The sequence below is a fragment of the Oncorhynchus masou genome, chromosome 12, assembly GCF_036934945.1.
Source record: "Oncorhynchus masou masou isolate Uvic2021 chromosome 12, UVic_Omas_1.1, whole genome shotgun sequence".
Lineage (NCBI taxonomy): Eukaryota > Metazoa > Chordata > Actinopteri > Salmoniformes > Salmonidae > Oncorhynchus > Oncorhynchus masou.
The window spans coordinates 19115224-19128288 of NC_088223.1; the positions used below are offsets into that span (position 1 = coordinate 19115224).

General features: G+C 40.3%; 1 protein-coding gene across 1 annotated transcript in view; it reads left to right on the forward strand.

Moving 5' to 3' along the window:
- Window positions 1-2887: 2887 nt before the first annotated feature.
- The window catches only part of calcr (calcitonin receptor), a 74962-nt gene continuing 64784 nt past the window's right edge, over window positions 2888-13065 (forward strand). The window contains exons 1-2 of the mRNA XM_064979829.1: window positions 2888-2932; window positions 9846-10005. Coding sequence (XP_064835901.1) covers window positions 2888-2932; window positions 9846-10005 — 205 coding nt within the window. The remainder of the gene's footprint in view (window positions 2933-9845; window positions 10006-13065) is intronic.

Here is a 13065-nt window from a genome sequence, read left to right on the forward strand (position 1 = left end):
CACACACACACACACACACACACACACACACACACCCCTTTTGGCCCGACAGTCTAGGGGGGATGGTAATGAGACCCGTAACATAACTCATACAAATTCTAATAGTGATAAAGTAAAAGTGAGAACGAAATAACTACGACCACTGAAATCTACCGTCAAACTCAGGGTTTATTAATAAACACACGGTAATGGGGGGAGCAGGAAAAGGGGCTGAGCTGGACCCAAGGAAAGAAACAATAAGTATTCAAAAACACCCCTAAGCTAGACTACTTTAACAACAGCTAACTATCTAACCAAAAATACAGTGGGTGGTCCGCCCAGTTCTAACTAGTGTATCTAACAAAGTTTACCTACAGGTAGTGTATGCCCATGGGCAACTTGTCTTGGTTCCCCCTTTTCCCACCAGCAAATAAACAAACACCATAACCAAAAACAATACTCACAGGTGATGACAAAGTGCTATCGAGGTGCTCAAACAAAAGAGAGGTCAATACAATACATGATATACTATTGCTGGCCGACTTGGGTTGAAGATAGGAAACTCAGTGGCTCTACTCTCAGTATGAGCCGAAAATACACTCTTGTGCGTCAACACAAACTCGTCTGCCAACACAGACGCTTCTGCCAGGGAGGATACTTTCTGTTCGTTTAGGTAAACTACAATGCGTTCGGGTAAGCAATTTTTTAACTCTTCCAACAAGATTAACTCCCGGAGAGAGTTGAAATCAGTTACCTTACTAGCAGCATGCCATTTATCAAACAGATTTCCCTTGTCTCTAGCAAATTCCACATAAGTCTTACTAGAAGACTTTCTATGAGACCTAAATCTCTGTCGGTATGCCTCAGGCACAAGCTCATAGGCACGAAGAACAGTAGCTTTGACCACTTCATAATTCAAACTGTTCTCCAGAGGTAGCGCTGACAAAACCTCTTGTGCTTTACCAGTTAATTTACACTGAAGTAATAGGCACCATACCTCTTCAGGCCATTTCAATGCTACGACTATACGCTCAAATACACAAAAATAGGAGTCAACCACCGACTCTCTGAACAAAGGTACTAAGGCAATCTGCCTACTAATGTCAAACGTGTTTGAGGACACAGCAGGTGAGGACGACTCACTAACAGTGACAGCAGGACTGGAGGCTAGCCTCGCTGTCTCTGCCTCCAGTTCCATCTGGCGCATTTTAAACGTCATCTGCCGCTGTTCCTTATCCGCCTCAATTTTACACATCTCCAAATCTAACTGCCGCTGTTCTCGTTCTTTTTCTGCCTCAATTTTACACATCTCCAACTAGAGAGTCTCTCGCCTAATTTGGGCTCTCTCTTCCGCCTCCAGTTGGAACTGTGCTAAACGGACATCCCTCCTGACATCACCGTTTGACAGTGGGGAGAGTGGATCAAAACGGGACAATGTGGCTGGTGTTTTAACCTCACCCTCATTATCAGACACCAATGGGCTTACAGGAGCAGCAACATCCGCTACAGGGGTAGTAGGCTCAGGCAGCGGTAACACAAGCATCTGCTCTTCCAACAATACATTTAACACTAGCTGTTTAACCTCCGTCTTAGCTAAACTCTGCAGAATCGATATTGAATAATGGTCAGCCAAGGTCATTAAGTCAACTCTACGACATTTGTCAAAAACCTCCCACGAAGGGTTATCCAAAAAGGAATTCAACTCAAAAGTAGCCATCTTAAACTACTTCACAAGAGCCAACGAAAATAGCAAACACTAATTCTACAGCAGCTATCACGCTCAACACTGAACTATACCACTACAACAATCTACATGAGCGGCATGGGTGTCAGTTATGACAGATCACGGACGAGCCCCCACTTATGTTACGAATCCCTTTTGGCCCGACAGTCTAGGGGGGATGGTAATGAGACCCGTAACATAACTCATACAAATTCTAATAGTGACAAAGTAAATGTGAGAACGAAATAACTACGACCACTGAAATCTACCGTCAAACTCAGGGTTTATTAATAAACACACGGTAATGGGGGGAGCAGGAAAAGGGGCTGAGCTGGACCCAAGGAAAGAAACAATAAGTATTCAAAAACACCCCTAAGCTAGACTACTTTAACAACAGCTAACTAACTAAGCAAAAATACAGTGGGTGGTCCGCCCAGTTCTAACTAGTGTATTTAACAAAGTTTACCTATGGGTAGTGTATGCCCATGGGCAACTTGTCTTGGTTCCCCCTTTTCCCACCAGCAAATAAACAAACACCATAACCAAAAACAATACTCACAGGTGATGACAAAGTGCTATGGAGGTGCTCAAACAAAAGTGAGGTCAATACACAAAGAGAGAGTGAAACAGATAGACCTACAGACATGGCATTTACAGAGAGATTGAGCTCTAGCGCAAAATCCTGACAAGAGTTTTTAAACCAAGGGAAAGGAACTGTGATTGGGTAGGGAACAGGAGGAGGTGTGTCTTCTGATTGATGATTGGTGACTGATTGGGGAGTGATGATTTTCACCTGTGAGGGGAGAAGGAGAGAAAAGAAACACACACACACAGGATACACACACAGGATACTTGTATCCGTAACACCCCCCCCTCCCCACATACACACACACACACACACACACACACACACACACACACACACACACACACACACACACACCCTCACACTCACACCACAACCCGGGAAAACTTGAATATCCCCGGAACAGTCAATATGGGAACCACTGTTGCAGTATATTAGTATTCAAGAGTAAAGAATGTTGTGCTGTTCTCAACCCTCAAGGCTGCCTAATCGTGATTCAAGACAACAACCTGGTTTTGTTTGTTAATCCAATTTTCCGCTATAATGATTTTCTTCCCTTCTCTTCTCTGTCTCCACAGACTTGGCTGGGACCAGACAGTATGGGGTTAAAAAGCTCCTACTGGCTTTTGATATCTTTCATGGTGGTGAGTACATCTTCAGCTTCTCATAAACAAAAATAAGGACACATCTACTCATTCAAGGGTTTTTCTTTATTTTTACTATTTTCTACATTGTAGAATAATAGTGAAGACATTCTTGGCATTCTCTCAACCAGCTTCACGTGGAATGTTTTTCCAACAATCTTAAAGGAGTTCCAACATATGCTGAGAACTTGTTGGCCGCTTTTCCTTCACTCTGCGGTCCAACTCATACACACCATCTCAATTGGGTTGAGGTTGGGTGATTGTGGAGGCCAGGTCATCTGATGCAGCACTTCATCACTCTCCTTCTTGGTCAAATAGCCCTTACACAGCCTGGAGGTATGTTTTGGGTCATTGTCCTGTTGAAAAACAAATGACAGTCCCACTAAGCGCAAACCACATGGGATGGCGTATCGCTGCAGAATGCTGTGATAGCCATGCTGGTTAAGTGTGCCTTGAATTCTAAATAAATCACTGACAGCGTCACCAGCAAAGCACCCACACCATCACACCTCCTCCTCTATGCTTCACGGTGTGAACCACACATGCGAAGATCATCTGTTCCCCTACTCTGTGTCTCACAAAGACACGGCGGTTGGAATCAAAAATCTTCAATTTGAAATCAGACCAAAGGACAGATTTCCACCGGTCTAATGTCCATTGCTCGTGTTTCTTGGCCCAAGCAAGTATCTTCTTCTTATTGGTGTCCTTTTAGTAGTGGTTTCTTTGCAGCAATTTGACCATGAAGGCCTGATTCACACAGTCTCCTCTGAACAGTTGATGTTGAGATGTGTCTGTTACTTGAACTCTGTGAAGCATTTATTTGGCCTGCAATTTCTGAGGCTGGTAACTCTACTGAATGTATCCTCTACAGCAGAGGCAACTCTGGGTTTTCCTTTCCTGTGGCGGTCCTCATGAGAGCAAGTTTCATCATAGCGCTTGATGGTCTTTGCGACTGCACTTTAGGAAACTTTCAAAGTTCTTGAAATGTCCTGTTCCACAAATCAACAAATCAACAAGGCACACCTGTTAATTGAAATGCATTCCAGGTGACTACCTCATTAAGCTAAGTGTGCAAAGTTGTCATCAAGAGTGCAAAGTTGCACACCAAGAGTGTGCAAAGTTGTCATCAAGGCAAAGGGTGGCTACTTTGAGGAATCTAAAAATTTAAATATATTTTGATTTGTTTTACACTTTTTTGGTTACTACATGATTCCATATGTGTATTTCATAGGTTGGACTTATTCACTATTATTCTACAATGTAGAAAATAGTAAAAATAAATTAAAACTCTGGAATGGGTAGGTGTGTCCAAAACTTTGACTGGTACTGTAAATACTTGTTGTTAGATTACTTTTTGCTGTGTTTATTACTGTAATGCAATTTATATATTACTGTAATTTTTTACCAAATTGTACAGGATTTGTTCTGTAAATGTGTTTTAACTTGATAAAATACCATGCATTGTCTCAAAGTACTAGATAGACTGCAATACGTTTTGCTGTGCTGGTTTTCAACGCATAGAGAAAATCACAGAGATGAATTTGATGTAGTTCACTAATCCGTCAATCACTAATTGGTTCAGTTTGGCAACTAGAGGCATGGATGACCTAAAAGCCAGAAGATCTTTCAGCCATGACGCTCTGCAGATACTTTCTATGAATGGCAGAGGCTGGTTGGCTGGTGTGTATCTGTGTCTCTGTCTGTCTGTGTGTGTGTGTGTGTGTGTGTGTGTGTGTGTGTGTGTGTGTGTGTGTGTGTGTGTGTGTGTGTGTGTGTGTGTGTGTGTGTGTGTGTGTGTGTGTGTGTGTGTGTGTGTGTGTGTGTGTGTGTGTGTGTGTGTGTGTGTGTGTGTGTGTGTGTGTGTGAGTGAGTGAGTGAGTGAGTGAGTGAGTGAGTGAGTGAGTTAGTGAGCATGCTTGCTGGATGCATCCCCACTTGTTTGCCAACCCTCATCATACTTTACTTAAACCCAATGGTCAGCTGGCATGGAAAACCAGTTATAAAAACCTTATAGCACAAATGCCACTGTCTTTGCCTTTTGTTACTTTATGATCATGAAACTCAAGGCAGCAGATATCAGACTCATTTATTATTCATGAGATGCAAAGGGTTTATGTATAATGGTAATTTGTTAGAACATTTGTGTAATTACAGTTTGTAATACCATGTCTTGTTTTAAGGTGTTTTTACTTATGCATGACTATACTAAGGGAGGGGGGATGAGCTCACTTTCCCTGCCTGTCTCATTACACTACGATCAAAGCCAGCTTCAAACAATAATCAACTAGGGGGAAATCAGATTTTTAAAATCTTGATGTTATATTTATAATTATTAAAAAATATATGAAACAAATTTTCCACTAACTGGTTTCTGTGCAAATGCACCACACACATCCAATAAGCAATGAATAACTGCATAACGATTACCGACTTCGAGCGCTTATCGTCATGTTTGTTTTTCCAACACCACAATCAAGTAGAGAATGTTCATTCTTGACAAGCTGAAAATACATCCCTTCCTACTCAGTATCAAAGGCTTGGTTTGGCAATCTCTGAATGTCATTAAACTCTTTGATTTTTGGGGCATTTTGTCTCTTTCCATTAATCAAAAGGTTGTGGCGCAGTTTGGATGCTGGAATTATATTAGAGTGGAGTGGATGAATGTGCGCAGGTAGCCTACAGGTAGCCTATTTTATTTAGTGTCAAATCGCCGTGCTTCTACATCTGCATTGCTTGCTGTTTGGGTTTTAGACTGGGTTTCTGTATAGCACTTTGTGACATCGGCTGATGTTAAAAGGGCTTTATAAATACATTTGATTGATTGATTGATTGATTGGCAACCAATCCCTCACGGGATTCATTGACACATGAACAAATATTACAATAAGTCACTGTGATAATTCAGTGAAAATGCTTATGGTATTCTGTGCAGTGCGCACCTCATAAAGAGTGAACAAGAAATCACTACATAATAGTAAATAAGGTTATCAACAATAATTATATCCTTAGAGCAGTAAAAATCGTACATACAGATAAATAAATCCAAGCACAATGACACACTGGCCTCTCCCCTGCCTATCAGCTACTCTTCTATCTTGTGGATTTATATTGAAAATCTGTGCAGATGTGAATGATTTAATCTGTGGTATGATTGCTAGTTAGCCGATTGCAGATATGGACAAACGATCCACCTACCACTATTGTCACTATGAATGGTGGATAGAGGGCAAGATAGACCTTTAGACAGGTAGACTATATTGACCTGTGGAACAGTAAGCGTACAGAAAAGCATAGTGCATAATGGAAGTACCAAAACACCTTAATAGGGGACACGCATGCAAGCAGATGAGGAGATTTGGCAATATGGAAGACTTTAGATAGTAAAACCGACAAAATGGCCAACGTAAATCAAGGAAAAAACACAAGTAGTTTCACAATCCCTCCCTATTTTGGACCAGCTAGCTAACCAACAACTGTAACAATGTATTTGAGAAACAACAGTGCATATTGGGTAACTTTATTGATGTTTTCAATTAAGTTTTGGAGAGGAAATATGGTTTAGATGTTGTCAATAATCTTTTGATTGTAAGCCAACCTCATCTGTCCTGCCCCAAAGTTGCGCACACTTTGGTTTTGTTTGTAAACAGCCCAGGTAAAGCATGTAGAGGTAAAGTAGGTAAAGCATGTAGAGGTAAAGTAGGTAAAGCATGTAGAGGTAAAGTAGGTAAAGCATGTAAGCATGTATATGTAAAGTAGGTAAAGCAATGTAGAGGTAAAGTAGGTAAAGCATGTAGAGGTAAAGTAGTTAAAGCATGGTGAGGTAAATTAGGTAAAGCATGTAGAGGTAAAGTAGGTAAATCATGTAGAGGTAAAGTAGGTAAAGCATGTAGAGGTAAAGTAGCTAAAGCATGTAGAGGTAAAGTAGGTAAAGCATGTAGAGGTAAAGTAGGTAAAGCATGCAGAGGTAAAGTAGCTGAAGCATGTAGAGGTAAAGTAGGTAAAGCATGTAGAGCTTGTCCAGGTAAAGCATGGAGAGTTAAATTAGGTAAAGCATGTAGAGGTAAAGTAGGTTATTAATGTAGAGGTAAAGTAGGTAAAGCATGTAGAGGTAAAGTAGGTAAAGCATGTAAAGCATGTATATGTAAAGTAGGTAAAGCAATGTAGAGGTAAAGTAGGTAAAGCATGTAGAGGTAAAGTAGCTAAAGCATGTCGAGGTAAAGTAGGTAAAGCATGTAGAAATGAGTTTTCTTTGTCACCAAAATGGATTCTAGACGTTTTATTTAGCATGTTTGTCGGGACACTTACTTGTATTGTTGAACTGCTTTATCGCTACACCAACAGGTTTTTGGCTCATGATAATACCTTTGTACTGATGATAATACCTTTGTACTGATAATAATACCTTTGTACTGATAATAATAACTTTGTACTGATAATAATACCTTTGTACTGATAATAATACCTTTGTACTGATAATAATACCTTTGTAGTGATAATAATACCTTTCTACTGATAATAATACATTTGTACTGATAATAATACCTTTGTACTGATAATAATACCTTTGTACTGATAATAATACCTTTGTACTGATAATAATACCCTTGTCTATTTGGTCTTCTATTCATCAGTGTCGATGTGAAATAAAATGTTCACCTGATGATAAGTTGGCTGCTGATAAGTGTTTATACCATGTAATTAAATTACATTTGTCTGCCTGGCTGAGTGTAAAAGGTAAATCGAATTCATGCTGATCTCTTTAATCTGGCTGATGTTCATGCACTTGTCTTTGCGTCCAGTGAAGCTTTACTCTAAGCTTCTGAAGTAACTATTATTTCAGCAAGATGCGTGGAGGAAAGGATAGAGGAAGGACATTTGTGTACAGGTGAGGTTTACTCACTGTCTGGACCTTTAAAGCTGACATTGGTGGTGGCCTGGTGGTCGTATGTATGACGTCATTTACTTCAACGTTTGGAGTGACATCATATGTACGGCTGCTAAACTGCTACATGGGACATCGTCAATATTCCGAAAACTCTCTCAGACGAAAAAAAAACTCCCCTTCCTTTTATGTTTGTGTCTGTAGCTCAGTATGCTTTGAATTGTCAGGTAACTGATGTACTATTCCCTGGAGAAGGAAAAGAACTCTCCAAAAGTTCAACGGGAAGAGATGAAAGTAATTAAAAAAGAGAGAAAGGAGGGAGGAGGTTAGGGCGGGTGGGAGGTGTTTGCAAGCAAATCTCTCCAAGCTATTGTGTTAATATTTATGTATAATTAATTAAAGTGTGGAAGCGGAAAGAGAACAAGAGAGAGAGCGAGAGAGAGAAATGACAAGCCCAATGCTTGAGTGGCTTAATTCTCTGTAGAAATATTAGGAGAGATGAGTCACACTCACGACGACACATTGGACACAGATGCTATTTGAATCTTGATTTCCTTCTCGTCTTTGTGCAGTGAAGTGTTCTCTACATCAGCGTTGGAGACGAGACGAGCTCCCATGGTTTTTAAAGATTTTTTTTCCAAACCACACAATAGGAGAACAGACAGGATCAGAGAGACGCTCTTGTCCTCTACATATAAAAAATCTATCCCTTTTTCTTAATTATTTTATGAGTTCTCAAAGGCATTTTACTGTGTGGAGGAATACATGAATGAGTCAACCACAGTTTGACAAAACTATCGATAGAGAATTTGTAGGTTCTTGTATGCTAGTCATCTGTAACCATGTCAACGCACGTTTCAAGTACAGCATTGGGACACTCACAGAATGATACCCTATTCATCTATTGCTATAAGCATGAATTTAAAAAAAAATACATTTTTCCTTTATTTAACTAGGCAAGTCAGTTAAGAACAAATTCTTATTTTCAATGACAGCCTAGGAACAGTGGGTTAACTGCCTTGTTCAGGGGCAGCACAACAGATTTTTACCTTGTCAGCTCAGGGATTTAATCTTGCAACCTTTCAGTTACTAGTCCAACGCGCTAACCAGTAGGCTACCTGCCTCTAACCACTAGGCTACCTGCCTCTAACCACTAGGCTACCTGCCTCTAACCAGTAGGCTACCTGCCTCTAACCACTAGGCTACCTGCCTCTAACCACTAGGCTACCTGCCTCTAACCACTAGGCTACCTGCCTCTAACCACTAGGCTACCTGCCTCTAACCAGTAGGCTACCTGCCTCTAACCACTAGGCTACCTGCCTCTAACCAGTAGGCTACCTGTCTCTAACCAGTAGGCTACCTGCCTCTAACCACTAGGCTACCTGCCTCTAACCAGTAGGCTACCTGCCTCTAACCACTAGGCTACCTGCCTCTAACCACTAGGCTACCTGCCTCTAACCACTAGGCTACCTGCCTCTAACCACTAGGCTACCTGCCTCTAACCACTAGGCTACCTGCCTCTAACCACTAGGCTACCTGCCTCTAACCAGTAGGCTACCTGCCTCTAACCACTAGGCTACCTGCCTCTAACCACTAGGCTACCTGCCTCTAACCACTAGGCTACCTGCCTCTAACCACTAGGCTACCTGCCTCTAACCACTAGGCTACCTGCCTCTAACCACTAGGCTACCTGCCTCTAACCACTAGACTACCTGCCTCTAACCACCAGGCTACCTGCCGCCCCAAGTTCATGTGGGACTATACTGTCAATAAATCGCTCTCACAATTCCAATAGTATACCATAGAAAGAGAACAACTCATTCTAGGACTCATTCTAGATCATTACACATTGACTGCTGAAGAACAAGCATGCCAATATTGTCACAACACAATACAAATTGATTCAGCGCAGGGCAATTAGTTTCAGGGCAGCACAGACTAGGTGCAACATACACATACATCACTATCCAGTCACTTAGATGTTAAATAGCTCTATTGTGGTAAGATGAAGTTGTTGCTGTGTCTTTGCAGAGCGGAACTCTTGCCGGGGAGTCCAGCTCTGAGCCTGCTGGCCCAGACACATCTCTCAGGCCTGTCCTGGCCATAATAGAGGACGAGAGGCAGACCATGACCGAGGGTCAATACAAATGTCTTGAGCTGTTCAGCCGAGACCAGCAGCACAACATCACAGGTGAAGCACAAATCACTCATTTAAAAGTACAAAAATGGATGTACCAATCCCAGATTGCCCCTTTAATCTAATCACACTACTTACTGGGAGTTAATCTGATTACCATTAATCTTTGAGATAGCACTAGTGTTGATGCTATGACCTTTGTTGCGTAAGTAAATCTTAGTGGATGGATGTGTAATCAGTGCTCCATTGATGCTATAGGTAATATAAATGCTGGTACTATCTTTTGGTATTTGTTTCATTAGACCATTGCTGACATAGTCCCAAAATGTTTTGCTTGTCACCAATCAAGATTTCAAGATAGTATATAACTTTCAAAATGCAGAAATAATCTTGTATGATACATTTTGCATTATTTAATATAGAACACAGCACCATATGATGTAAAATGCGCCATATGGAGATAATTTCTGTATTTTGAATGTTACATATCTTGAAAACTTGTTTGCTGACAAGATGGGAATGTGTCGACAATGGACTAATGGGGTGGAGTGTTATATGCCTATACAATACTTAAATGCAGTGATATATGACTATAAAATACTTAAATGCAGTGTTATATGCCTATAAAATACTTTAATGCAGTGATATATGACTATAAAATACTTAAATTCAGTGATAAATGCCTATGAAATACTTAAATGCAGTGATATAAGCCTATGACATTCTTAAATGCAGTGATATATGCCTATAAAATACTTAAATGCTGTGATATATGCTTATAAAATACTTAAATGCAGTGATAAATGCCTATAAAATAATTAAATGCAGTGACATATGCCTATAAAATACTTTAATGCTGTGATATATGCTTATAAAATACTTAAATGCAGTGATAAATGCCTATAAAATAATTAAATGCTGTGATATAGGCCTATAAACGACTTAAATGCAGTGATAAAGGCCTATAAATCTACCATAGCTAAATGGTTGGAGCATCTCTGCTTTTATGGAAAGTACTAAAGGCACCGAGCATCTGCTAAATGTCTCAAATGGAAAGTACCAGTCAAACGTTTGGACACGCCTACTCATTCAAGGGTTTTTCTTTATTTCTAAAAATGTTCACATTGTAGAATAATAATAAAGACATCAAAACTCGGAAATAGCACATATGGAATCATGTAGTAACCAAAAAAGTGTTAAATCAAAATATATTTTAGATTCTTCAAAGTAGCCACCATTTGTATTGATGACAGCTTGCACACTCTTGGTATTATCTCAACCAGCTTCATGATGTAGTCACCTGGAATGTATTTCAATTAACCTGTTGAAACTCTGGGGGCGCTATATCATTTTTGGATAAAAAGACGTGCCCGTTTTAAGCGCAATATTTTGTCACAAAAAGATGCTCGACTATGCATATAATTGGTAGCTTTGGAAAGAAAACACTCTGACGTGTCCAGAACTGCAAAGATATTCTCTGTGCGTGCCCTAGAACGTGAGCTACAGGCAAAACCAAGATGAGACGGCATCCAGGAAATGAGCAGGATTTTTGAGGCTCCGTTTTCCATTGTCTCCTTATATGGCTGTGAATGCGAGAGGAGTGAGTCTGCCCTTTCTGTCGTTTCCCCAAGGTGTCTGCAGCATTGTGACGTATTTGTAGGCATATCATTGGAAGATTGACCATAAGAGACCACATTTACCAGGTGTCCACCCGGTGTCCTGCGCCGAAATTGGTGCGCAAAACTCAGCTGCAAGTATTTTTCCATGGAATTCAGAGAAGAAAGCAGGCTTCCATGAACGATATATCAATGAAGAGATATGTGAAAAAACACCTTGAGGATTGATTCCAAACAACGTTTGCCATGTTTCGGTCGATATTATGGAGTTAATTCGGAAAAAGTTTGACGTTGTAGGTGACTGAATTTCCGGTTCGTTTCGGTAGCCAAATGTGATGTACAAAACGGAGCGATTTCTCCTACACGACGCTTTCAGGAAAAACGGCACATTTGCTATGTAACTGAGAGTCTCTTCATTGAAAACATCCGAAGCTCTTCAAAGGTAAATGATTTTATTTATTTGGTTATCTGGTTTTTGTGAAAATGTTGCGTGCTAAATGCTACTCAAAATGCTAAGCTAGCTTAGCATACTCTTACACAAATTAGTGAATTGCTATGGTTCAAAAGCATATTTTGAAAATCTGAGATGACAGTGTTGTTAAGAAAAGGCTAAGCTTGAGAGTAGGCGCATTATTTTCATTTTATTTGCGATTTTCAGAAATCGTTAACGTTGCGTTATGCTAATGAGCCTGAGGCTTTATTCACGATCCCGGATCCGGGATGGGGAGTTTCAAGACGTGTGCCTTGTTAAAAGTTGATTTGTGGAATTCTTTCCTTCTTAATGCATTTGAGCCAATCAATTGTGTTGTGGCAAGGTAGGGTTGGCATACATAAAATAGCCCTATTTGGTAAAAGACCATGTCCATATTATGGCATGAACAGCTCAAATAAGCAAAGAGAAACGACAGTTCATCATTACTTTAAGACATGAAGGTCAGTCAATATGGAGAATGTCAAGAACTTTGAAAGTTTCTTCAAGTGCAGTCAAAAAATCTATCAAGCGATAATGATGAAACTTGCTCTCATGAGGACTGCCACAGCAAAGGAAGACCCAGAGCTACCTCTGCTGCAGAGGAGGCTGTGTAAGGGCTGTGTAAGGGCTATTTGACCAAGAAGGAGAGTGATGGAATGCTGCATCAAATGACCTGGCCTCCACAACCACCCGACCTCATTCCAATTGAGATGGTTTGGGATGAGTTGGACTGCAGAGTGAAGGAAAAGCAGTCAACAAGTTCTCAGCATATGTGGGAACTCATTCAAGACTATTGGAAAAGCATTCTAGGTGAAGCTGGTTGATAGAATGCCAAGAGTGTGTAAAGCTGTCATGAAGGCAAAGGGTGGCTACTTTGAAGAATGTAAAATATAAAATGTATTTTGATTTGTTTAACACTTTTTTGGTTACTACATGATTACATAGGTGTTATTTCATAGTTTTGATGTCTTCACTGTTATATGTAGAAAATATTAGAAAATATTAAAAATGAAGAAAAACCCTTGA